The 26,538-nt window shown below is 38.6% G+C and overlaps 1 protein-coding gene across 4 annotated transcripts in view; it reads right to left on the bottom strand.

Annotated features, from left to right (window-relative positions):
• The window catches only part of MIPOL1 (mirror-image polydactyly 1), a 189,728-nt gene that overhangs the window by 136,605 nt on the left and 26,585 nt on the right, over nucleotides 1-26,538 (bottom strand). For all 4 annotated transcript variants that reach the window (XM_051622612.1, XM_051622611.1, XM_051622610.1 and 1 more), the window contains one exon: nucleotides 19,140-19,219. In XM_051622612.1, coding sequence (XP_051478572.1) covers nucleotides 19,140-19,158 — 19 coding nt within the window. In that variant the 5' untranslated portion in view covers nucleotides 19,159-19,219. The remainder of the gene's footprint in view (nucleotides 1-19,139; nucleotides 19,220-26,538) is intronic.

Genomic DNA, 26,538 nt, shown 5'->3' with positions numbered 1-26,538 from the left:
TATATTCTTCATTGTTTTATTTAGATTAGTGTAGAATAAACACCAGAGCTTTTGCTCATTTAATAAAGTTAGGGTTTCCCAACATTTTGGATACAGTATACATTACTTCATCCAACTTATTACTTCCTCCTCAAAAATAGTAAGAAATTGTCTATAGAGCTGCAATCATCTTCAAATAGCCCAAAAATACACATCAAACAGTATCAAGGTGCTTGATGCAAGACACAAAGGACAGATTCCAAGTAAAAGTACTGAGGACTCTATCTAAAATTTGTTGCAACAAATGACTCTTCGTCTGAAGCCAGAAAGACACAGCCAATGGCACAGGAAACATCACAAAGGCACAGAGAGATGACCTGTGGATCGGCTAGAGTCAGTTTAACAAGTTTCCATGCAAAGTTATGTGTTACTGTCTTGAGGAAAAAGTTACCGTCCGCACTGCTCACCTGTATTCTCCTTATCTACTTCAGCACAAATCCACTTGAATCCACTCTCACCATTCCTCTAAAATATAACCACTGACTATTCTACTAGAGGAACACCGCTGTGTCAGAATCTTTGTTTCTGAGCAGCAGTAAACATGTGGGGACCATGACTCAATAAAACATTAGTTAACAAGTATAACCTAACACTGTTATAAGTATTGTGATTGATATGCATTTCTCAGCTCATTTCACAGCAAATGCAGAAACTGAACACAAGCCACAGCGACTCTGATTCCTTGAGCAAATGTACGTTACTGCTTGAAATCCTGCTGGTTTTTGAGAGAAGACTTCCTCTGAAGTGCTGCTGCTACATTTAATAACTGGATTCAACCTCTTATTCCTCCTCAGAGTAAGTAGCAAGAATCTCTAAAGAAGCAGGCATTAAAAAAAATCACTATGTATACCCTAAGAACCTGCCCCAACATGGGAGTGGCAACACACAAGGGCAAAATTCAAAATCCTCTCCAGTTAGTACTATCTGAAAACTAACCTAGTCTGGATTTCAACAGCTGCAAAGCTTTTCATAGGGAGGAATATGCTTGGTTGAGATGTTTCCCATTTGGTTTATATTATAAAGAACTGCCTATCAAACATCATCCTGTCCACTTCTCCCATTTCAGATGCAGCGATATGAACATATATAGTTGCAAACTATGCTCTTCACACACTGAAGAGGAAGTGCAATGCTTCATGTGCCATAACAGCTTTTCCTCCCCTTCTTCTCTAGGGCATCACCATTCTCTACAAGCCACATATATTTGAGGTGCCTCAGGTGCAGTGTGTTGCATTCTGTGGAAGAATTCAAGCACAAAGTAACTGCTGCAATACCCAGTGCCTGTATTGCCATGAACCTTTGTTCCTTGGTTAGCATTGCTGCACTGTCATTTGGCCCACGCTATATGGAAGTTGGAGAAGAAGAGTAGATGGCATGTGCTACCACAGTTACACTGGGACAAATCAAAATAGGGATTCTATCCCTTTAGCATGACAGCAATCAACTCAGTAGGTTTTTCTTCTTTTCACAGTTCCTGTTTTTTGAATTTCCTGCTTTTAGTACTAGGAGCTTAAAAAGTTTTCAGAGTTGTTTCAGTTGGAAGGGACCACTGGAGATCATCTAGTCCAGCCCCATGCTCCAGCAGGGTCACCTAAAGCAGGTGGCCAGGACTATGTCCCGATGGACATAAACCATAAACCTATGGATAAACCATATAGGTTTATACCGGGCTTTTGAATAGCTCCACAGGCAGACAACTCAACAACCTCTCTAGATAGCCTGCGCCAGTGTTTGATCACTCTCATGGTAAAAAAAAAATGTTTTCAGACGGAATTTCATGTGTTTTCATTTGAGCTCATTGACGCTTGTCCTGTCAATGGGACTACCGAATAGTCTGGCTTCTCTTGCTTATTCATACTGATAAGATCTACTCCCCCATGCCTTCCCTTGTCAAGGCTCAATCTCAGCTCTAAGTCTCTCCTCACACCTAAGATGCTCCAGTCCTTTATGGCTCTTTTGCTGGACTTGCTCCAGTAAGGTCATCTCTTTCTTGTACTAGGGAGCAGAACTGGACTCGACACTCTACACATGACTTCTTGAGCGCTAAGTGGAGAGGATGGGTCACTTCCCTCAATCTGCTGGCAATGCCCTTTTAAATGCTGTTTGTGTTGCTGTTGGCCACCCTTACCATGAAGGTGTATTGCTAGCTTATGTCCAACTTGCCATCCACCAGGATCCCGATACCTTTCTGTAGAGCTGCATTCTAGCCAGTTTGCACCCAGGATGTACAGTCACATGGGATTATTCCTGGCCTGGTGCAGGGCTTCACATTTCCCCTTGCTGAGCTTCATGAGGTTCCTCTCTGCCCAATTCTCCAGTCTGTTGAGGTCCCTCTGAATGGCAACATAATCTCTGGTGTATGAACTCTTCCTCAGAGTTCAGTATCATCACCAAACTTGTTGAGGGTATACTCTGCTCAATCATCCAGATCATTAATGAAGACATTAAACAGGATTGGATCAATTCCTGATTCTGGGACTACACCACTAGTCAGCTGGCTCTTAACTGACTTTGTGCAACTGATCGTCACCATCAGGGTACAGATGTTCAGCCAGTTTTTAAGTGATCCATTTACTTATTTAACCCATACTTTGCTTCTCTATTAGAATGTTACAAGAGACAGAGTCCAAAGCCTTATCAAAGTGAAGGAAAAAAACATCCTGCTTGATTTATGTTTTATCACCCACAGAGACCATGGAGAGCGGTGTGAGGGGAGGCAGGGAGCAGAGAACACTGGTTGCTTTCTCTAGCATGGTCACAACACGCCCTAAAACTGTACTGAAAAAGAATGTGGGAACTCAGACGGAGGTTCCGAGCAGACATGCAGTCGTGCAGGTCCCTGGCTGCATCAAGTGCCTGAGCCTGGCACTGGTACCGGAGGGAGCCAGTGGCACTGCGTGTGTGCGGTGCGAGCAATTAAATGATCTCCTGAGGTAGGTGGTTAAACTGACGGAGGAGGTTGAAAGACTAAGAACTATCAGAGAATGTGCAAGTGAAATAGATTGGTGGAGCCACACCCTGGGGCAAGGGCAGAAGGAAGAGGTTCTGGAACAAGTGATGGATCCCCTCCCCTCCTGTCATCAGACAGAAGGAGAGGACTTTAGAGACATGGAGGAATGGAGGGAGGTCCGTCCTCGGAGAGGCAAGCAAAAACCCTCCCAGCCTCCTCCACCTTCTCAATTGCTCTTGAAGAATAGGTATGAGGCCCTGGAACTTCAGGGACAGGAAAATGAAGTTGGAGTGGTAGATCTATCTAGTGAAGCACCTAGAACTTGTCAGTCACCCCGATGCCTTAGGACTTCTTCAATCAAGAAGAAAAGGAAAGTAATTGTGGTGGGTGACTCCCTTCTGAGGGGAACAGAAGGGCCCATCTGTCGACCGGACCCATCCCACAGGGAGGTCTGCTGCCTCCCTGAGGCTCGGATTAGAGATGTTAAAAGGAAACTCTCTAATCTTGTAAATTTCTCTGATTACTACCCACTGCTGATTTTTCAGGTTTGCAGTGATGAAATTATTACAAGAAATGTAAGGGCAATGAAGAGAGACTTCAGGGCCCTGGGACGGCTAGTTAGGGGGTCTGGAGCGCAAGTCGTGTTTGCCTCCATACCTCCTGCAAGAATGGGTGGAGAGGTAAACAGGAAGAGTTTACTGATCAATGAACGGCTACGAGACTGGTGCCAAAGGCAGGGCTTTGGTTTTTTTGATCATGGGCTGCTATATGAGACACCTGGCCTGATGGTGGCAGGTGGGATGCACCTGTCCCAGAGGGGGAAAAGGATTTTGGGGCAGGACTTAGCAGGGCTCATTGAGAGAGCTTTAAACTAGATGTGAAGGGGGAAGGGGAGATAACTGGGTCTGTTAGGGACAACCCCAAGAGGAACATACCAGGGCCTGAAGGAAGGTGGTCTAAGGAGGATTTGGTCACACCCGTGTGCTCTGCTTGCTTCCTGAAATGCCTGTACACCAATGCACGACACATGGGGAATAAACAGGAAGAGTTAGAGGTCTGTGTGCAGTCTAAGAGTTATGATCTGGTAGCAATAACAGAGACATGGTGGGACAGCTCACATGACTGGAATGTGGCCATGGATGGCTATGGGCTTTTTAGGAAAGATCGGTCGGTGAAGCGAGGTGGTGGAGTTGCACTTTATGTGAGAGAGCAACTAGAATGTATCGAGTTTTGTGCACGGGCTGATGAGGGGCAAGTTGAAAGTCTGTGGGTAAGAATTAAGGGGCAGGCTGGAATGGGTGATACAGTTGTGGGGGTCTACTACAGACCTCCTGCTCAAGACGAGGAAGTTGATGAGGCTTTCTACAGGCAGCTGAAAGCAGCCTCACAACTACAGTCCTTGGACCTCATGGGAGATTTTAACTACCCTGATATCTGCTGGAAGACTTACACAGCCAGCCTTTCACAGTCTAGGAGGTTCCTCCAGTGCATTGATGATAACTTCTTAATGCAAATGGTGGACAAGCCAACTAGAAGAGGAGCGCTGCTGGATCTTGTGCTCACCAACAAGGAGGGCCTTGTTGAAGCAGTGGTGGTCAATGGTAGCCTTGGCTGCAGTGATCACGAAATGGTGGAGTTCAGGATCCTGTGTGGGAGGAACAGAATACCCAGCAGGACCAGAACCCTGGACTTCCACAGGGCAACCTTTGGCCTCCTCAATCAATTGTTAAGGGAAGTCCCATGGGACAGGGTGCTAGAAGGTAAAGGGGCTCAAGATAGATGATCAGCATTCAAGGACCACTTCTTGCAAGCACAGGATCAGTGCGTCCCAATGGGTAGGAAATCTAGTAAGGGAGCTAGGAGACCAGCGTGGTTAAAAAAGGAACTGCTGGGCAAACTCAAGTGGAAAAGGAAAATCTATAGATCATGGAAGGAGGGGCTGGTCACTTGGGAGGAATATAGGACAGTTGTCAGAGGATGTAGGGAGGCAACTAGGAAAGCTAAGGCCTCCTTGGAACTTAACCTTGCAAGTTGGGTTAAGGATCATAGAAAGGGCTTTTTCAAATACATAGCTGACAAAACTAACACTAGAGGCAATATAGGCCCACTGCTGAATGAGGTGGGTGCCCTGGTTACAGAGGATATAAAGAAGGCAGAGGTGCTGAATGCCTTCTTTGCCTCTGTCTTTACTCCTGCAGGATTTCCCCATGAGCCCCAGATTCATATAGCCCCAGAAGTCAAGATAAAGGAGGAGTTTGCCCAGGTAGATGAGGATTGGGTTAGGGATCAGTTGAGTAATCTGGACATCCATAAATCAATGGGTCCGGATGGAATGCATCCAAGGGTGCTGAGGGAGCTGGCGGAGGTCATTGCTAGTCCACTCTCCATCATCTTTGGTAAGTCGTGAGCAACAGGAGAGGTGCCTGAGGACTGGAGGATAGCAAATGTCATTGCAGTCTACAAGAAGGGCAAGAAGGAGGACCCGGGTAACTATAGACCAGTCAGCCTCACCTCCATCCCTGGAAAGGTGATGGAACAACTTGTCCTTGGCACTATCTCTAGACATATCAAAGACATGGGGGTCATGAAGAGCAGTCAACATGGTTTTACCAAGGGGAAGTCATGTTTGACTAACCTTATAGCCTTCTATGAGGATATTACTAGGTGGATAGACGATGGTAGAGCGGTAGATGTGGTTTATCTCGATTTCAGTAAAGCATTTGACACCGTCTCCCACAGCATCCTTGTAGATAAGTTGATCAATATAGGTTTGGTGATCAGGCAGTGAGGTGGATCAAGAACTGGTTGAAAGGAAGAAGTCAGAGAGTTGTAGTCATAGGGGCAGAATCTAGTTGGAGGTCTGTGACTAGTGGAGTCCCTCAGGGGTCGGTACTGGGACCGGTGTTGTTCAACATCTTCATCAACGACCTGGATGAGGGTACAGAATGTACCCTCAGCAAGCTTGCTGATGACACCAAGCTGGGAGGAGTGGCTGACACACCAGAAGGCTGTGCTGCCATTCAGAGAGACCTCGACAGGCTGGAGATTTGGGCGGGGAGAAATCTGATGAAGTTCAACAAGGGGAAGTGTAGAGTTTTGCATTTGGGGAAGAAAAACACCATGTACCAGTACAGGTTGGGGGCTGACCTGCTGGAGAGCAGTGTAGGGGAAAGGGACCTGGGGGTCCTGGTAGACAGGAGGATGACCATGAGCCAGCAATGTGCCCTTGTGGCTAAGAAGGCCAATGGCATCCTGGGGTGTATTAGAAAGGGTGTGGTTAGTCGGTCAAGAGAGGTTCTCCTCCCCCTCTATTCTGCATTGGTGAGGCCGCATCTGGAGTATTCTGTCCAGTTCTGGGCCCCTCAGTTCAAGAAGGACAGGGAACTGCTTGAAAGAGTCCAGCTCAGAGCCACAAAGATGATGAAGGGAGTGGAACATCTCCCTTATGAGGAAAGGCTGAGGGAGCTGGGTCTCTTTAGTTTGGAGAAAAGGAGACTGAGGGGTGACCTCATCAATGTTTACAAATACGTAAAGGGTGAGTGTCAGGAAGATGGAGTTAAGCTTTTTTCAGTGATGGCCAGTGATAGGATAAGGGGTAATGGATGCAAATTGGAGTATAGGAGGTTCAAGGTGAATATCAGAAAAATTTTTTTTACTGTGAGAGTGACAGAGCACTGGAACAGGCTGCCCAGAGAGGTTGTGGAGTGTCCTTCACTGGAGACATTCAAAACCCACCTGGACCATTCCTGTGTGATTCCTAGGTGACCCTCCTCTGGCAGGGGGGTTGGACTAGATGATCTTTTGAGGTCCCTTCCAACCCCTAGGATTCTATGATTCTATGAAATATAGTAGATCTAGGTCAGACATTAGGAAGAAATTCTTTAGTGTGAAGGTGGTGAGCCACTGGAACAGGCTGCCCAGGTAAGTTGTGGGTGTCCCAACCCTGGAAGCGCTTAATGCCAGGCTGGATGGGGCTCTGAGCAACCTGATCTAGTGGGAGGTGTCCCTGCCCATACAGGGGTTTTGGAACTAGATCATGTTTAAGGTCCCTTCCAACCCAAACCATTCTATGATTCTATGAAAAGCAGAATGAAGTAAACATGTCTGTGTGATGAAGTAACCATCTGTATTAACAGCTGAACTTCCAGTTAAATCCTTATGCCATGTCAAGATAGGGATATTTATGCCCCCAAATATAAGTTAGAGCAGCTGGAAAAAAGAGAATTTAGAACAGAACTAAACCTGTGTTGACTTTTATTAATACTAATGCTGCTTCCTTAAGGAACTTATATTTGCAGCACACCTTTTCATCCATATTAAATTCTCTCAAGCACATGGGTAAGACTAAGCAGCATCACAGCAAGCCTGTAAGTTACGTTCCCGGAAATGTTGGGTGAAACACAGAGGATCTTGTTTTTCCCTACTGGCATTATAAGACAGAAGACGACGGCAGCCTCTTCCACTTAGAGTTGGAAGCACTCTGCTAAAGGGCATTAAGGTTAGAGGTTTTTATTTGCTTAATAAAGCAGTAATACAATTTTTTTTGTCAACATGCTAAATCTGTCAGTAAAATGCTTTGGGGAAGATAATTTGAACACTGACAGCTCAATGGCATAGCAATTTTTCAATTTTTAAAACCACTTTATTCTTCATATAGCCCATGACTCTCAAGCCAGGTAATTTAGGCCTTGGTTCATAGTAGCTTTTCTTGCTGTTAAACTACGTAGTGATATTAATCAATGCACTTCAGTGCTTTTCTTCATGTCTCCTGCAAATTGTATTGTGCACTAATTACCAATGCTGCAGAGACACACTGGAGAGTAAGTAGCATTTGCAATAATCAGGCTGCACACAGAACATCAGAGAAAGGGTAAAACAGCCTTGCAAGCTTTGGAAAAAATGCTGTAGTTTTCATTAACTGGTATCACCACTATTGAATCTGGTTCTTGAGTATACTAAACAATTTATTTTCCATATGAAACAGAATAAGTTCAATAGCCCAGATTAATATTTCACTATAGGGGGATGCTGAACAGCTGATCTTCTGTATGTATTTATCTTGAATGAATAGCTTGTTCACATTGAGGGAAAGAAAAGCAAATGTTAGGAAGAAGGAATATAAAGACGCTAGAATTTAAGCCTGGATTTGATTGTGAGGTATGTAAGGGGAAGATAATGCTGTCATGGCTTGAAACAATAGAGGCAGAACAGAATTCAGTGTTGTTAAGCTGGGAGTAGTTAAAAAATCAAGTAAAAACATTGAATATAATACATTTTGCAGTCAGCCACTATTCCTCTTAGTCAGCCACTTCTTTCTCTTAGAAGAATTGGCACTGAGATCAGGGAAAGCACAGCATTAGAGCATCCTGTATTGACACTGATAACATGGAAAGAAGTGTTGAAGATGTAAGCGCACCGAAGGTGTTGCTTCACCTAGAAAGGTTAAGTAGGCAGTAGCTTCCCTTGTTACACTACTCAGTATATTCAGTCCCACCATCCAGCAGAAGCTGGGTGGGCACCTCCTTCCCCATTTTTAGTCTTTCAACACCCCACTAGCCAAATGGTGCTGATCAGCTCAAAGGTTTACAGGGAATCCCTGTGGAATAACAACAAAGGAAAACAAACCAAAAACAATGGAACATGCACATAGCACTGATGGCTACATACATGGATGGCTACACTTCTGCCTCTGGATGAGTACGGGGACATTAGGGGCTCCAAACCAGCTTAAACCGTAATAGTACCTACTGCTTGCTACCTATAGTTTACTTGTATTTGTTTTAAGCTCATCTGTAGCACAGACAAAGCATGTTCTAACCTGTCTGTAAAAGACTGCACGAATGAACCGCTGGAGGGATGGCAGTAAGAAACACAATAGGAAAAAGAGCAAAATCAGGAAGGAAGAGAACAAGCCATAAACACTCCAGGAGCGTGAGCAAAGCTGACTGCAAACTCAGTAGCTTACGTATCTTATGTGATGCTGTCAGAGTAAAAACAATTTGAAAAAACGGACAACAAAAAGTTGTGCTACATTTGAAGAACTAACTGCAAGCTCAATTACTAAAAGCCCCAAATTTCAGTAACTGACAAACTCTAATTTACAGCTTATGATGTATTTTTTCTTATCAGTCTAAACAACATCGGATTGAATTTCTATGTTGGTTATTTGGGGTTTTTGTGTGTGTGTGTGTTTTTTGTGTGTTTGTACAATATCAAAAACTTTGAATTTCAAATACCAAGGGGGAATATCCACTGTCCAACAAAACTACCAAAGCAAAGAGCCACACCCTGTCTCTAAACCAAACTAACCTATTCCTACTGGAATAGAAACACATGCTACAGTTTAAAAATACTTGCTCTTGCCCCTACCTGCAAACCACACACCTTCCTCAACTCACTGAAGTAACTGTCAAGTGTGTAACAGCACTACTTGAGAACTTAAACTTTTTATTTTCACTAGACTTCTATTTCTATTCTTTATTACTGACTCAAATTATTTAGATTTTTGTTTGCTAACAGTATTACAAATATCTCTGAAAATATAATTCTTGGGGACAATGCACATCCACCTGCAAGCGATCTAAAAACCTGTTAGGACAAGACAGTTGCTGCGTTAGTGAAAAGCAATATTGATAGCTTCATGTCAAAAATGGATTATGGAATTGTCTTCAGTTCATAACACCTAATGCCATTGGACTTGAATTCTTAGTTAGGCTTAATAAATAAACAGAAATTAAATATTTAAGTCTAACAAAAAACTTGAACCTAATAATCACTAACTTCTCAAGCTATGCAAATGAAATTAGTGCTATGGCCCAATATTCCTTCATGAGCCGAAAATGGTGAGTCAGCTTTTTTTCTCAAAGATAAACATTAATTCGCTCAGTTGTATAACCACCAAAATTTCTACCAAACAGAACAACTGTGAAAGACTCAGGTTGCTCAACAGTTCAGCCTTTACTGAATGATTAAAAAGCATAAATCCTGAAAATGAGTGGGAAACCACAATTAAAGGATTTTATAGGCATAAGCATGCAAAGAAAGAAAATGAGGCTGGTGGAAGAAATCTGATCCTATTGCCTGACATCAATGGAAAGAAAAGAGTTGGTTTAGGTTTTATGAGTTTTCAGAATGCCTATTATTTCCTTTTTCATTCGTGTTTGAGTTGACAAAGACGCAACATCCATGATTTACATGTGTATCTCAAAAGGTATTAATTATTTTTTACTTTTTCGTCACTGTCTTATCTCTCCCACAATCTGCAAAGAAGTTTTCAGAGTTAATCCCAAGAAAAGATGCTGTACTTAATTTTCAAGAAAAAAGGAATTTCTGTTTCTGGAAAACAATTACAAAAGCTCAGTACAAAAAGTACAATGTCAATATACAATTTCTCCAAAACAAACAAATAAGAAAAGGTGCAGCTTTACTCATCTCTGGAATTACTACAGATTTACTTTTGATAGCAATTATTTAGGCCCCTTCATTGTGGTATGGTATAGTGAGAACCCATAACCTCCAGAAATATTGTTCCTTTATGACACACTTCTAACATTTAAAGAAAACTGGGCAAACTTTAAGATGATTATTCAGTAGGATTCTTAAGAATCACTAACTCCCTTCTGTAGATCAGCAGAATGGCAGTCACAGGAACCTGATAACAAGTGAAGAGTGAGCTCAGAGTAGTTTTGTAATACAAAGCTAATGCCTTTTATTTCTCAGCACTTTTCCCAGCCAAAGTGCTGCATATAACCAGGTAAGCCCTTGGCAGCAGCAAACTGGAAATCACCATGTAGATGCATTGTATGCTCAGTGCTCCATGATACGTAACTATGGACCTTGCCGAGAACACCATGGATCAACTTTGAAAAATGGCGACTATCAGCTTTCTTTTAACTCTAACTCTTACTCAGAAATCTCCTGGCTTTTTTGCTGATCTAGGATATCTGCTCTTACTTTAAGAAACAAATGACAGAAGTTCACTGAAACAAGCAAGCCTTGAAAAACAACGTCTTCTGGGAACTCGTACAGGTATTTTATAAGGGACGCGTAAGCGCTCTGACAGTAATTTTAAAGCCCTCAGGATTGAGGCACACACACTGAGTAACTGGATAGAGGTCATTGAGTCCGCAGAAGTAAAATTGTAGAAGTCCAAGGCACTGTATCCATGCTGTATCTTGGAGCCTGTGCTACCTCGCTGGTTGCCCTTCCTGCTTCTCTCTCCTCCTGAGAAACCTCAAATTCTTCTCTCTTCTGTCAGAGAGAGGCTTTAGCAACTCCTTTAAACTGGACTTAAAGGAAAAAATGCAACATTTTTACTTACTCATGATAAAGTAACACAACAAAAAAATTAAGAGAAATGTCAAATAACTAGATTGGTAACCTTCCACACTCCTTCATGATGATAAGTTTCATTCACATGACAGACTACAATTTTTCTTTGTTAGAAGGATAGACATGCAGCATGCAGTAGATACAAATTCCTGTAATTTCAACAGTAGGCAGAAGAAAATAATATTTGGGTTTTTTACATCTCTCATTCTAACACATAAAAATGTTCTGAACAATTAAAACTGTTTTAGAAGTCAGTCAGGTTAACAGAACAATATAATTCAAACACTCAGTCTCTGGCTACAGCTAAGCATTTAAGTTCTCCAAAATCATGATTAAACAGAATAACGTATTCTTATTGGAACTTCAATGAGAAAGTTATCTGCAAATGAAGAATAACCTAACTTATATTTTGCATTACTGTCTTACACATATACAAAAAGGGGCTTGAAGCTATTTTGTCTGCTAAAATATAGACAAAACTTAGACGTTTAATGGTTCCTTTTTTTATTCCTTTAAGGAATCTAAAGAGAACAGTGAATTCATTCTGTGTTAGCAATTTAAGCGGGGGGACATCTGTGTTACTTTGAATGCTTCTTTATTCACCTGTACTTGTGTGGAACCCTGGCAACGTCCTTCCTAAAGAAATAAATTAGGAAGGAGATTAAGAACAGTTGGAGTTATTCTTGCAAAGGCAGTTTTTTACAATTCTCTGAGAATTCTGATTATTTTAGTAATGATATTTCCTTTGCTTGCTTCTCTCACTAAGGCTTTTGTCCTCTTATTTTGCATCTAAGCAGTAATTGTGTACAAACTGGTGAATATTTAAAGTAATACACGGCAAATAATTGTTTTGGTATTCACTGCAGTTAATCATGATGCATTTATGAATGCGTAAATATCAGACATTTCCTTTAGCATGCCACTCTCCGTTTGCAATTCATTAGCATATTTTTATTTTAAAATATTAGTCTCTGAGAAGACATCAGATTTTCGTTGGATTGGTCTCACACTTGAAAAAGCATTTTTATATTCTAAATGCATCAAAACAGCAGACTCTCTAGGCAGATACTAAGTGGGATTCACTGAAACACAATATTAGTTCTAATGGACGGATGATTGTGTTTGGTCTTTTGAAACTTTGAAGTATAGGTAAGTCTTGATCACACAAATTAATAAATCCTAAAGCTGGAGTTAACAATAACCATTACACCCAAATTCTGCAGCTTAGCCCAGCCAATTTTTCAAAAGGTCAGGTTGTGAACTGGAGAAGATCAGGGAGGTCCACCGCATAGCTTTGTTGCCAGGCATCTCTCGTCTGGATTGTTGCAGGCATTTATTAGTATTCGTCAGCAGACTCAACAAAGCAAACAAGAAATTCAAGCACGAATAATAAAATGAAATGCTGCTATATAACCCTTTGTCATTCAGCAAATATGGGACTTTTTAGCTACATTGTTCCTAAACCTGGGTTACTACTTTAATTTTTCTCCACAGTGCTGACTGAATGAGTATGCATGTGTGTTAAATGCAGAGCTCCCTTAACAACTGCAGGACTGCCATTTAATCTGTTGGTAGATGGACCATTTCCTGTGGGAACTCTAGCTATGATTTCCAGATCCACCAAATAAATCTCAGATTAAGATTCCAAATGAAACCTGCCTTTGGCAGATAAAAAATGTCAAGATGGATATAAACAGTAAAATTATAAATTATCTAGGTGTTGCACGATGACTTGATGTGCATTTTTTGTTTACAGTTTCCCAGATATCACAACTATACAAGGCATTCATCAAATGTCACACTTCCCTAATATTGGAGGCATCATTAAAACTGTTTGGCTAAGGACCTTGAAGTGTTTAAGCAGTAGCTCAAAAGTATATTTGTGCAAAGTAGAAGAATAAATTTACATATCAGCAGCAGCTCATAAGGGATGGGTAAATATTCTGTTTATCTCTCATTGTAATTCAGGTTAGTTTAAATACAGGGTTTCAGGATATCATTACAGCCTATATGGAGTTATTACATAATTTCCAAACATTGTGTACTAGAGTTTTACTAAGCATGCTGTGTTTATGTTTTCTAAACCAACTAAAAACAAAGTAAACCCTCCCATCCCATTTTTCTTTTGCTATTGTCATACTAGACAATTGCTTTTCACATATAACCCCTTCCATTATCTAAATCTTAATGATCCAGAACTCCCTTTTATCTAGGCAGGGTCATGTTTCCAGATGCCCATTAATTATAGTGAAAATTCTCGTATTTAAATGTACTCAAGCTCCCCCACCGCAAACAATCAACTAAGGTTTTGCTGAATTAAGAGTTCTAAACAAAAACCCAGAAAACTACAGCTTTAGAAGTGAAGAAAAATATTAGTATTTTTAAGTGTCTGACATAAAAGAAAGGTCACTCTGCATAAAGTGTTAGTAAGAAGCCTTGCCCATGCCCCCTTTTCTCTGAGTAAATGGTCTACTAAAGATGCAGGTGAACTCTCAGATAAAAGTCTCTGATGCAGTCCCCGGAGAACCTTTCTTTAATAAATTTTGTTATGTCTTTGCTCTGAACTTAAGCTTCATTCTAGTTGTTATTAAAATAGAAGCAGTGAACGTTTCTAAAAAAGAAAATACCCAAATTCCTCTTGCACATGTGCTAGGTCATTTAAAGCTCCTTCTGGAGCACTACATAAAAAATACTGTGGTAATAAGTGCTGCTCTCCCTGAAGCACATTTCAAGACATTTTGAAGTTAGCTGCACTCATACTTTACCCACTTGAGTGATTCAAAGTGCAATGCTTCAAGGTGTGCATTCTCCCCATCCTTAGTGCTTGCAGTACTCAGTGTAGATAAGGCACTACACATTTTCAACGTACTGTAAAGGGTCTAACAAAGCCATATTTGCAACACTTCGATGAGTCAGGCAGATACCGGATACTTAATTGTGCTTCTGATGTCTTTCTGCACCCAGCCTAGGCAGAAACACACAGTATTTAACTACTCAAGATGTACAAGGAAAGAAATGGGATGGAAAAAGGAGACATCGGAATTTATATGCATAAAAGAGTGATTACATTTACAGGAAAGACCAGACTGTATTTGATGATTTTTCAGTTATCCTTTTTAAGTCATGGCACATTATGCCCTCTTTTTCCCTGCAAGATGTTTTCTTCATCTTCTGTACTTAGTGTTGCTTAACAGTTACTAGTCATTCTTCTTATGTTTGACTCATGCAAGATCATCCTCTCAACCTCTCTTCTGCCTTCTCTAGTGTGCAGAGAAACCTGTAACTACCCTTGCCACTTTACAAGGGGATCTCTGACAGCTAGCACACAGTAAGTTCGATGCTGAAAGCACGACACACATGAAAGACACCAATTAATTGAGCCACATGTGTGAAGAGGACTCTGCCTCTCTGTGTATCATGTAGATTATTTTGCATAAATATCCATGCGTTATCCAGGTCTTCTTTCTTTCCCAGGTAAACAGCACTCCTTATTGCTAAAAGAGGGAAGGAGAGGAAGAACAGGCTCACAGTATCTCCTGTTTAGGCATGTAAAATGATTCCAATATGACAAGTATGGTTTATTCTGTCTCTACTACAGCTTTGGAAGAAGGGCTTCAGCTTTACTCTGGAGAGTTTACAGGTGCAGTGGGTGTATTCTGGAAAAGGGGAAGCAGTATCTTCACAATTATTTGCTTTTTGACACAAGTAGGGTCAGATAAAAAATCTTTACTACACCATATTACTCTCAAAGCTTTCTTTAGCCCTTTATGTGCTCATGTTAGTCTGTGTGTTAAAGTCACTCCATGGTAATTTCAGACAAAAAAATCCTTGTCATTAACATGACAAAACCAAACCTGCAAAAAAGGACATTAAAATCATTACAATTACAAAAATTAACTTATTCTCATCAGAGGGTCTATACACACATGGTGAGGAACAAGAGGTGCAGTTCCTGGAAGTTAGCAAAAAAAGATGATCCATTTTACTTAACCTATGCATGTGACTGCACATTGCCTCAATTACCATGGCTGACAATTAATGGAATTTATAAATGGGGGTAAATAAATACAAAAAATATTTCTAGATAATTTCCTAAATATTATTCACTACACAGGAAAAGAACTTAAAATATTTTTGTGAGCAATATGCTGGCATGACAACACAAGGAAAGCCAGGGACAGATTCTAAACGGTAAGCACCATGTGCATCTTACCAATGCATCTACAAAGACACAATGCCATTAGGACAACTGTCTATGCATAAGCTCATCACATGCACATGCCTCTGAGTAGCTATCTATACACAACTTGTTACTAGGTTTGCATAACTGTTTTCCTCTTTTTCATGAAGGAAGCAAGACTGGAAAACAACAGCTCATAACCAGATAGTCTTCAAACTTTTCACGTTTCAAATTTCCTGGCACAAGCTGATTCTGCAGTTCTGTTCCTATCTACATTATCACATTTCTTCAAAGCTACAGTTTCCTCTGAACTAGTTTCCAGACGTGCAATTTTAAAAGCATTTTTACAAGATGCACAAACATTATTTTGAAGAATAACAAGTTACAGTGAAAGTGCCATTATGGAACATAACTAACAAATGACATCAAATTCTTACAGGTGAAATCGGTTCGCTGACTTACAATTCAGTATGTGCTCCAAGTAGTGGAGTAGAAATGCATATATATTTATTTCTGTGCTTGAAAAAGATAATAACTGCCTTTTAAGGAAGCAAATGACTTTGCCATTAAAAATAATAAATCTACTACTTTGCTTCAGGAAATTCCAAATAATAATTATGTAATGCTTTTCATTTTAGAGTCAGCAAAAATATAATTTTGTTGTCAAAACAAACCAAGTAGTTCTTGATATTCCAAGACTTCACCTCATTTCTGCTTTGTCATTAAAAATCACAGATGCTCAGAAATATGTTACAAGCAAAAACATTCCAGTAGTGAAATACTATACAATACAGAAGTATAGCTGCACCCATTCAAACTCAGTACATGATACGAGTCAAATAAGACATGAACTTAACTCCAATATTTGCACACTCACTACTTTTCTATCCTGCTAGATCTTTTGTAAAACTGTTGTATTGAGTCCTGAATGTATATGTAAATATGAAAAGCGCCCAATTTCAGGTTCCCTCTTGTGTTTTCACAGTATTAATGTTTGTGCAGTTTTCCTCATGCACGTAAACCCTGCTAAAGTAACAACTCCACCCAGGTAAAATGTGCTTCTCCCACCACTGCAATGCAAAGATATACCCCTGTTTGTCAATATAATTTTATTTTTATAACGGACTACCACCCTAGACATCCTAGCTTGGATCCTGATTATTTTTCATTTGGAAATTACAGTGTCTTCACTGGCCTGCTGCCAATGTTCCCGATATATTCTCTCAAGTATTCTTAGAGAAAAATGAAAAAAGTCACTATCCTCCTATTGAAAACTAGGTGCCATGGAGATAAACAGTGCATTTAAATTAGATACAAACCCAAAATAATAAACCTGGCACATAGACCATTCTTCAACTCTTCCTGTTTTACCAGAAGTGAGACAGACAAATGGCTTCAACCTACACAAGCATATTACAATTCCAAACAACATGGGAAGTTAAAAAGAAAATCTCAACTATCAAACACTTAAGATATACTCTTCTTAAACACTACCCACTACCTTTCTTTCAAGTATTTTATTTTATAACACCTATTAACAGGTTACATATTATCCCACTTAACTGCCATAAACCCACCACTTCTCCATACCTAACTTTTTTGTTGCGCTTTTTTTTTTTTAATTCTCATTGCTTGACTGGATTTTCATTGAGTCAGCTGAATTTAATCTCAGAAATGTTTTACCATCCTTATTTTTGACAATTAATTTCATCTCCAATATCTCAGTATGTTATTTAAAAAATCTGAATAAATCATTTCAGCTTTTAAACTTCCAAGTTACAAGCAAGGAACAGCTAGGTACAGTACAATACCAGATGCAAAAAGGAAAGGCAACACAGCTGAGAAAGCAAGTGAAACAAAATTTTACACACTTCAACACAGACAATTAAATGGAAGATTAAAAGTTGCTTTGATTTAGTAGTTCAATGAGAAAATACACCAGAATGTCTACCGAGGATACACATTGAACATGAGGTTGCTGTAATCTGTCTATTATCTTCATGATAAGAAAACATAATTGTAACAAAAAAAAATATTCCTCATCCAAAACAGTATGATGACATGAGATTTACCTATAATCCCCTTTTTAATTTCCCTAGGAGTAAAAGCATAAAGTAATATGTGACTTATTAATGACTGATCTAAAAAAAACACGGTATCAATTCTACTTCTGTTTATATAAAAACTTCTACTGGATACACAAATACATAAGTGTTAGCCTGGAAGACACAGCTTTTTAAACAGCACAACATATTAATAGATCAGAAAAATAATACACATGAAACTCAATAACTTCCTGTTTTTTAAAGTATTGGTGAGCAGCAAAGCACAAATTCTTGCAATTAGACAGAAAATATTTCACAGAGAATCAGTTTATGGCATTCACTTGCCTACTTCGCAAAAGTTAACCTTTTGAACCATTCTTAGGGTATGCTGACCCCTAAAGGTCTGAAAATACTAAATTTCATAAAGCCATTACAAAAATAAAGTATAAATTGCCAGAATACAATTTTCCATTAAGTTAGGCTGCCATGTCTATTTTTATTTTCAGAGTATATGATTAAAAAAAAATTAACATCACTCACTAATAGCTCAAAATTCCATGAATTAAAAGGGGTCTAAAAGTAGTTCAGTTTACACAAAATTAAAAGACAGAAATTCTTTTTGTACGAAATGCGTCATATCCAAGACAGATTATCCATTCCTTCTTCTAAACAACAGACTCTCAATGAGAAACCGGACACTTATTATCTTTTGAGAAAGAATACATAGTATAAAATTCAAAAAAGGAACACACAAGATGCTAACAGGCTCTGATATAGAAGGCATCTTTGATGTTAACATACTTATTCCTTCCTTTTTTTAAGATTACACATAGCCATTTACTGGAAAAAAAAAATCCATCCTTTTACGGTATACTGAAGGTTTCCTTCCTGTGTCTCTACTTTACTTCAATCTACACATTATTATCCAGTCACAAGCTACTTTCTGACCATTCTCTGAAGTCAGTCAGTCACATCATGTGCTCTCAAACTCAATGTTTGTTAGGGGTTTTTTTCCTTCTTTTTTTTTTTTTTTTTTTTTTTAAGAGCTTCTGCCATGAAATATAGAAGAACATATCTGAGAGCAAAATTTTGATCATTCAAATACAAAAAGATCCTTCTATCCTGATGGAGGTGAAAACTCCGTGAATCATGGAGTTTATCTCCAAGCCTACCTTACTGTCTATAATAAGAAATTTGTTAATTTTAGTAGATGGTTTAATCATACTCTGGGCCAGGCATGAATAGCCAAGAAAGTTACCTTAAGACAGGCTTCTGATTCGTTTTCAACCCATTATGAAAAAAAGGTTGGAAAGTAAAGTGCAATATACCAGCTAAGAACTTAAATAAGACTTCTCAAAAGCTATACAAAAACATTTTCAATAACCCAGAATATAAAAACAAAGCTAATGATTGACATTCCTGCAGTCACTCTCCTGTACCCCAATACTTTTACGAGGAAGCGTGTGGTTCTGGGCTTTTTTTTCACTTTTCTTCCAAAGTCAGCCATATATCGGCAAGAACAAATACATTCCAGTCACTGCCTAGCACTGGTACAACACCTGAGGTTCCTTATTAATATCTTAAAAGTCCTTACCTTTTGCCCAGTTCTCCATTTGTTCTTCTGAACTTGTTTGATCTGGCACTGAGTCCAGTTTTTGCACGAAGACTTCAGAGCTAAAATAAAGCAAACTCTAGATAAATAAACTTGAAACAATATATTAGAACACACCTACACTTGGCCTTCATTTGAGAGAAAATTGACAAGAAAATTGATATTAAAATATTTAGAACAGGATAACAAAGTCTGTCTACTTTAACAGTCAGCGATAAATTATATTTCTCAGTAAAATATTTTTGTTTTCACACATCTAATTTTTCTAAGGGTTTGGTGCAGCTTCCTGGTGTGCATAATGCCTTCATTGAAAACTTGATTAGCTTGTCTTCTTGTTCTAGAGTCTGGTCTTGGAAGTACACGCTGCTGCACACAGCCCAAATCACACTGACTGGTCCCGCTAGAGGCAATGAAACTGCTCACTTTGGTAATTATTACAGATGGTGGCATGTGCTTTACTTCATAACATTGTTTCTTCTGCTTTAGTTTCCTGGATAAAATACAGGTAAAGTGGCCCATGACCAACTCTGAACCTGCAGGTTTTTCTAAACAGCTAAATAATCCGTCCTAATATTTGCATACATATTGATTCAGGCTATACAGTTAATCACACAGTTACAGTATTTCCTATAATCAAAGATCTTCAAGAAACAACACTCAGCACTAAAAAATGAGAAATACAGTAAAATGTTATGTTTGTCAGGTAACATAACAGGTAAAATATATGCTGAGATGTTAAAAATCCAACTATGTCTGATATCTCAAAAAAATCTAAATAAATGTGTAATCTTGCAAATATAGTACTCTTACAACAAATTTTAATGCTAACTCAAGCACCTCTTTTAAAATGTATTGTACAAAGGACAACTTTTTATTTTGAACTACACAGTTGTGCTTATTTTGTATGTTTTCCCTGCTATATTTTTTCTACATTTATTAAAAAGATATGACATATGCCTTGAAGAGGCAGTGGCTGGATCATGAAAATACCCAGAGTTGTCATTGTGCTGATAAATGTAAGCGTTAAAAAAAAATATTTAAAAATTAAGTACACATTTTAAAATTCAAGCATACTATTCTAACTAATAAAGCAGCTGAAGAAATTATTTTCCTACACAACACCAAAAAGGCAGATGCTTTATTTTCTACGTTTAAGATTATAAAAAGTGTAAGTGTGCAAACACTTAAATTTCACCACTAACATTAAACAGTCAAAAAATAAATTTTTAGCTCATATTTGTTGTTAACTACAAACGTGCATGATTAGAAAAAAAAAATGAAAACGTATGATTTGATGTGCCTAAGACTTGACAAAAAATAACAACTTCACCTCATACCGCAGAACACTGAGGTCCTTACAAGAATCCCTCAAATGAAGCTGTATGCTTCCTTTTCAATTCTGTGTAACTGTGTTGATTTGGAATTGGCAATCTTTTCCTAAGTTCCTCATTTACTTTTGGATTAGATGAAAATATAGAAGGTTATTAATATCAAGAAATAGGTTTCTGGCAATGAAGCCATTTCCCTACATATTGCACAAAAAGGCTCATAATAATTGCAGTATTTTAATAAGATATTCATATACCAAGACATGAAGAAAATACGGTATTTAATAACCTCTGGAGTATTTTAAAACATGTCTTAGGGCCTTAGTGTGCCTAGTAATATACTATTTAAAACCATAATTTTATCCATCCACAATATACAGTCATTCTTCCTCGCCATTTACCCAGCTAATGAATGCCAGCAATTAGTAAAATGTAATCCCATTGCACAATCATTTTAATGCTTTTAGCACTCAGAAAAGTAAACACCAAATTAATACTGCTCAAGCCATATCAGATCCTAGTTGGAAGCAAGCAATTATAGTTCAGCTCCTCAGGTGTAATTAAATGATTGGAATGATTTAGTTCCATAAATGCAAGTTAATTCATAAGCAAGCAACAAATATACTGGGAGTAATTACAAGAAACATTGACAGTCTAAGCAGGGCATGTGCCCGTGTGTACCTGATGTAGGAAAATGCTGCCCTCTCCTGGAAATAACAGAATATGGCGCAAGAATAATTGGAGACAGAAATCAAAGGGGCTCATTTTACAGACTTTGTCTTCATAGGTGAAATATGTTCTGCTAACTAATGGGAATTTCCTGGTTTACACATACAGAAAATAAAAACGTCGTTGATATCAGATTACGGCAACCTATCAATCACAGTCAAACGGAAAGACCTTGAGAGGCACCCTAGGGTTTGCAGGATACTTCTCCTATTATTAGAAAAAAAAAGTTAGTAAACAGCACACCCATATATGCCATAACACTAAATAGGTAAATCGGTTGTTCTGAATACAAACGCTGCAACAGATATCTAACTTACATACAACACTTACCTTCTCTTTCCAGGTGTACGTTTATAGTAGGTAAGTCAAACATAAGGTATTTTTAAGAACCAAAACTTACTGACCCATCATTATTCAGATGGTGTTAAACTCCACCACACCAACAACAATAAGAAGCTGGCTATGAAGGTTTTGTCAGGAGGAATCATAAAAAAATATGTTAAAGCTTTTCTTTATTTTAATTTGAAACTATTAATAACCAATGTCTAATAATCAAAATAAATTAAAGCTGGAGATTAAAATAATGTATACTGGTAGACACAGTCAAAACTGAAACAGAAAACTCAAAATGAAACTGTAACCAAAAATCTAGAGTTAATTTCCTTATTCACTATGTATTTATTCAACCTGCACTAGTGTTAAGACTACTTACTGCCTGAACATCGTGCAGAGAAAACAAAAAAAAACCCTAAAAATTGTTCTTATCTGATGAATATGCAACAATCACATAAAATTGACACTAAATATTTCAGTACCAAACCACCTACAAATACAAATATAAATTGACAGTTTCTTCGTATTAATGAAAGAAATCCTCTATCTACCTACTTTGCCCTCTACAGAAGTAATGAATGCTTCCCAGTGCTGCATAAAGCAGCATGGGAGAAAAACACAGAGTGGTCAGTAGATGACTGTTTTCCACAGAGCAAAACTGACTGTCAGAAAGCTCAATTCCCAGGCACCTGATCACTGTAAAAGCCTGAAACTGGTCTTTGGCATTGAAATTTTTCTTTGTTCTAGAGTTTGGTGTATTTCAAAACAAACCCAACCTGTACACAAATACCTTCACTGTTACTTTACTTGCTGTGGAAATGAAATAAATTATTTTAAGAAGTCGTATTATTAAAAGTTTAAAATGTATGGCACATTTGCTCTGCCCTTTGATGTCACAGTCCTATTTTTCTATTCAAATCTTGTACACTGTAAGTTAATTGCTTTTGGAAACTACTTATTATTCATGTAAAAATTAATGTGCCAATGTGTTTAAATCCTTTTAAATGACCATTCATGCATCTTTCTTCTTTAAGTACCAATGAAATCTGTCAAAGATATCAATGTAAGATGGTCTTAGAGAAAGTTCTAATAAAGATTTTTTCTGCTAACATAAGATTTTCATTTTCGTCAACTTTACTTAAATTCCATTAATTTTTTAAGCTGCTTTTAATAAATTCACAAGTAAAAAATTTTAGGCTCCATAGTCCGTCATTTGTGTTCCAGCTGACTTTATGAATATTAATAACAGTGTTATCCTGCTTAAATAGGCTTCATATAAAATCCCTGTGAATCCTATAGCTCAGACATCTCATTTTTCCAACTCTTTATGAATTTGGATTCAGACATTAAACTGGAAAAAACCTTAAAAAACAGATTCAATAGTACATCCGTGTACCCTTAAGCAAAAAATTAGATGTTCTAATGATACAAATAATTAAAATTAATAGGACCACATATTGAGATTTCAGGCTTCCTGTAAACATGCAACATATTTTAACTCCAATGAAAACGTCAACACTTTGCAGGACAAAGGGTTAAGAATTTACAATAAAATAATAATTGTCTGTCTTTATCCTTACCTTAAATAACAGATGATATGATCTTAAGTCTTCATATACGGAGTGCTAATTTGCACGAGTATTTCCCAAAGAGAAGGAAATTAGCGGATACTTAATTAAGTAAGCATACACATGAAATAAATGAACATTCTACATTAGCATGGGTGCCCAGTGAAAAACAGCATTAACTTTTAATTGGTTTATACTTCAGCAAAACCAAACTTTTTCCTAAAGAATGTCAAACTGAAGCACTCAGGAAATGTTATCCTGAGACTCATGCAGTTATAATTTCAAACTCTCATCATTTTCCATGCTTATATGTTTGAATCACATCTATGACAGATAAAAATGGAAAACTAAGCTCCCTGTACTGCCTTCACTTTTTCGTTTTTATATGGTGCTAACTAAAACTACTGCTTCTTCATTCGTTCAGGAATATATTCTGCAAAGTTGGCCATCAACTTATTTTGCCTTCCAGTACTTTGAAATATGATTGGAATTCAGGAGAAAAGAAAACCTAAACAAAATAATGGCATATTCAAAAGGATGGCATTCCAGTCTCAGTTACTCATCAATACAAACACTTAATAGGACTTTAATAAAAAGAAGTAGATAAAAATAACATACTTCTGCAAGGTAGGTAGCATACAGTTGTGCAGTTCTGAATAGCTTTTATTACAGTTGTGGTGTTATTTCCACTTTCAGAGGAAAAAATGTCCGTAGTGTCTGCAGAATACATATTATACAGGGGAGCACCCCACAATAACACCACCTTTCAGTCCTCTGAACAGTGATACTGGCCCACAGTACTTAGACTAATGACAGTCTGCTGTAGCTGCCAGTGCTTTTCTTCCCTGGGCAGAAGATTGGGAAGTCCATTTTCTAAGATGGAGTTCAGTTACTGACTCCCCCTCCCCAGGAACAAAAAGGCTGTTCTGAGTCTCTTCATACAGATGCCTGATGACTGCAAAACCAATTCCTTGGTCCTGCCTTGAGAGATTTTGAAGAAAACTACTGAATCATGGTCTCAGCCACTTCATCAGGAAGCAAAAACCTGCTGGTGTTGACTGAATTCACCTCTGCTTCACAAAAAGTCCTCAGGTCTTTGGAGTGTTTTTCCACAAAGAGGGCTACCCTTTCTACCCTGCCTCTGGTGGAACAAGAGACCAGCTCCTACCACCCCTTGGAATGGCATTGAGCCAGTCTTTGTCCCCCATAATGATGCAGTTGACAGTTGCCATTGACAGTGCAGGACTGGAGTCGTAAGTGAGGGAACACCATATACTCTATGGAAATAAAGAATGATTTTTAGCATTATTTTCATAAGATTATTTACATTACCGGGATCTCCTAAAAATATCCTGAAACGTTTTGCCTCAGGGCAAGATGAAGTTAATGTAGGAAGGTACACTACATAAAAAACCCAGTTACTTTCTAGAAGCATCTCCCTAGGGAAAAAACAGACAGTTTTCTTAGCCCAGGTAGATGTCAAGTTTTGATGCAACAATACACTCCTCCACAAAAGAGCCACATTTCCTCTCTACCTTAAGAAAATACATTTTATGACAAATCAGAACTCTAAGACAACCCAAAACAAGTAAAAATTAGCTTTGGGCAGCTATAAAAATACTAGTCAAAGAATAACTGAAAGAGCCACTTCAAATAACTGTCAAATGTGAAATAACACCTGTTAGATACTTGAAAGCTGTGAAACATACTTTGATATTTGATTGCATAGGTATTTATTTTATTGCATTTGATTTCTTTTATATGCTTTTAATTACAAGTAATTAGTGCAAAATATTATGTTCCTTTTTAAAAGAATATGAAACATAGGCAAATAGATTAACCCTGTAAGTGAAGGAATGCAGCATGAGTAGTACTTCAAAATTAAAACTCCAGCACTGCTACAAAGACTTTAATATTTTGATTTACAGAAGTAACCGCATTATCTGGAAGCTTGTTAAAAATATTTTCCCAGAGGGCAGAATCATGTAGTAATTCCTGGCTTTTCGCCCCTACTGATTCTTGGCCCAAAAACAGACAAGACATTTGCAGTTGGTTCCAACTACTCGCATAAATCTGCAAAGGCACAAAGAACCAGGGCTCAGCTATTTGAATTCTGTTGCTGCAGCAGCATTTGCATCAAATAATTTGCATCTGATGCTTTTAACAATAGTATATACTAAGTAAAAGAGCCATCATTCTCTACATCATGCTTTTGACAAAGGCAAGAGAGAAGCCATAAAAATGCAGTTTCATCTGCTTTACAATAGATTTTACCTATTTAATTGGATAAGGTACATGTATTTTCTCTTTATTTTTTCTCCCTAATTTCTGCTACTAGTACTTCAAAGCTCAGTCTTCTCTTTATACATACCAGGAAGAGTTTCATGTGCATATTAGATCACCGACAGTCCCATATCAATTCTGCCCTCTGCTATACTCTCTCTCTCCCAGACTAACAACCAAATCTTAATTTCTATTTTATTTAATAAACAATAATCAGTCTTCTCTGTTCTCTTCTTTATCAGTTTTTAGAATCAGATCATTGTTTAGCTTGTAAAAGACCTTTAAGATTGAGTCCCAACACTAATCTAGCACACTGCCAAGTCACCACTAAACACCACATCTACATGTCTTTTAAATCCCTCCAGGGATGGTGACTCCATCGCCTTCTGGGCAGCCTGTTCAATGTCTCACCACTCTTTCTGTGAAGAATTTTTTTCTAATAACCAATCTAAATCTCCCCTGGCACAACTTGAGGCCATTTTCTCTTGTTCTACTGCTTGTTACTTGGGAGAAGAGACCAACAACCACCACATTACAACCTCTTTTCAGGTAGTTGTGGAGAGCAGTAAGGTCTCCCCTTAGCCTCCTTTTATCTAGGCTAAACAACCCACGTTCCCTCAGATGCTCCTCACAAGACTTGTTCTCCAGACCCTTCAATAGATATGCTGCCTTTCTTTGGACACACGTCCAGCACCTCACTGTCTTTTTTATAGTGGGTGACCCAAAAGTGAACACAGTATTCGAGGTGCAGCCTCACCAGTGCCAAGTATAGAGGGACAATCCCTTCCCTTGTCCTGCTGGCTACACTAATTCTGAAACAAGCCAGGATGCGTTGGCCTTCTTGGCCACCTGGGCACACTGCTGGCTCATATTCAGCCAGCTCTTAATCAACACCCCCAGGTCCTTTTCCCCCAGGCAGATTTCCAGCCACTCTTCCTCAAGCCTGTAGCATTGCATGGGGTTGCTGTGACCCAAGTGCAGGATCTGGCACTTGGCCTTGTTTTATCTTTAATTGACCTTAGTCATTTGATCCAGTCTGTCCAGATCACTCTGCAGAGGCTTCCTACCCTCAAGGAGATCAACACTCAGCCCAACTTGGTTTCATTTGCAAACTTTCTGAGGGTGCACTCAATTGCTTAG

Source organism: Apus apus, chromosome 5 (assembly GCF_020740795.1).
Source record: "Apus apus isolate bApuApu2 chromosome 5, bApuApu2.pri.cur, whole genome shotgun sequence".
Taxonomy (NCBI): Eukaryota; Metazoa; Chordata; class Aves; order Apodiformes; family Apodidae; genus Apus; species Apus apus.
Note: the sequence above shows the minus strand (reverse complement) of the source record. Positions and strands in the feature narration are given on the sequence as shown.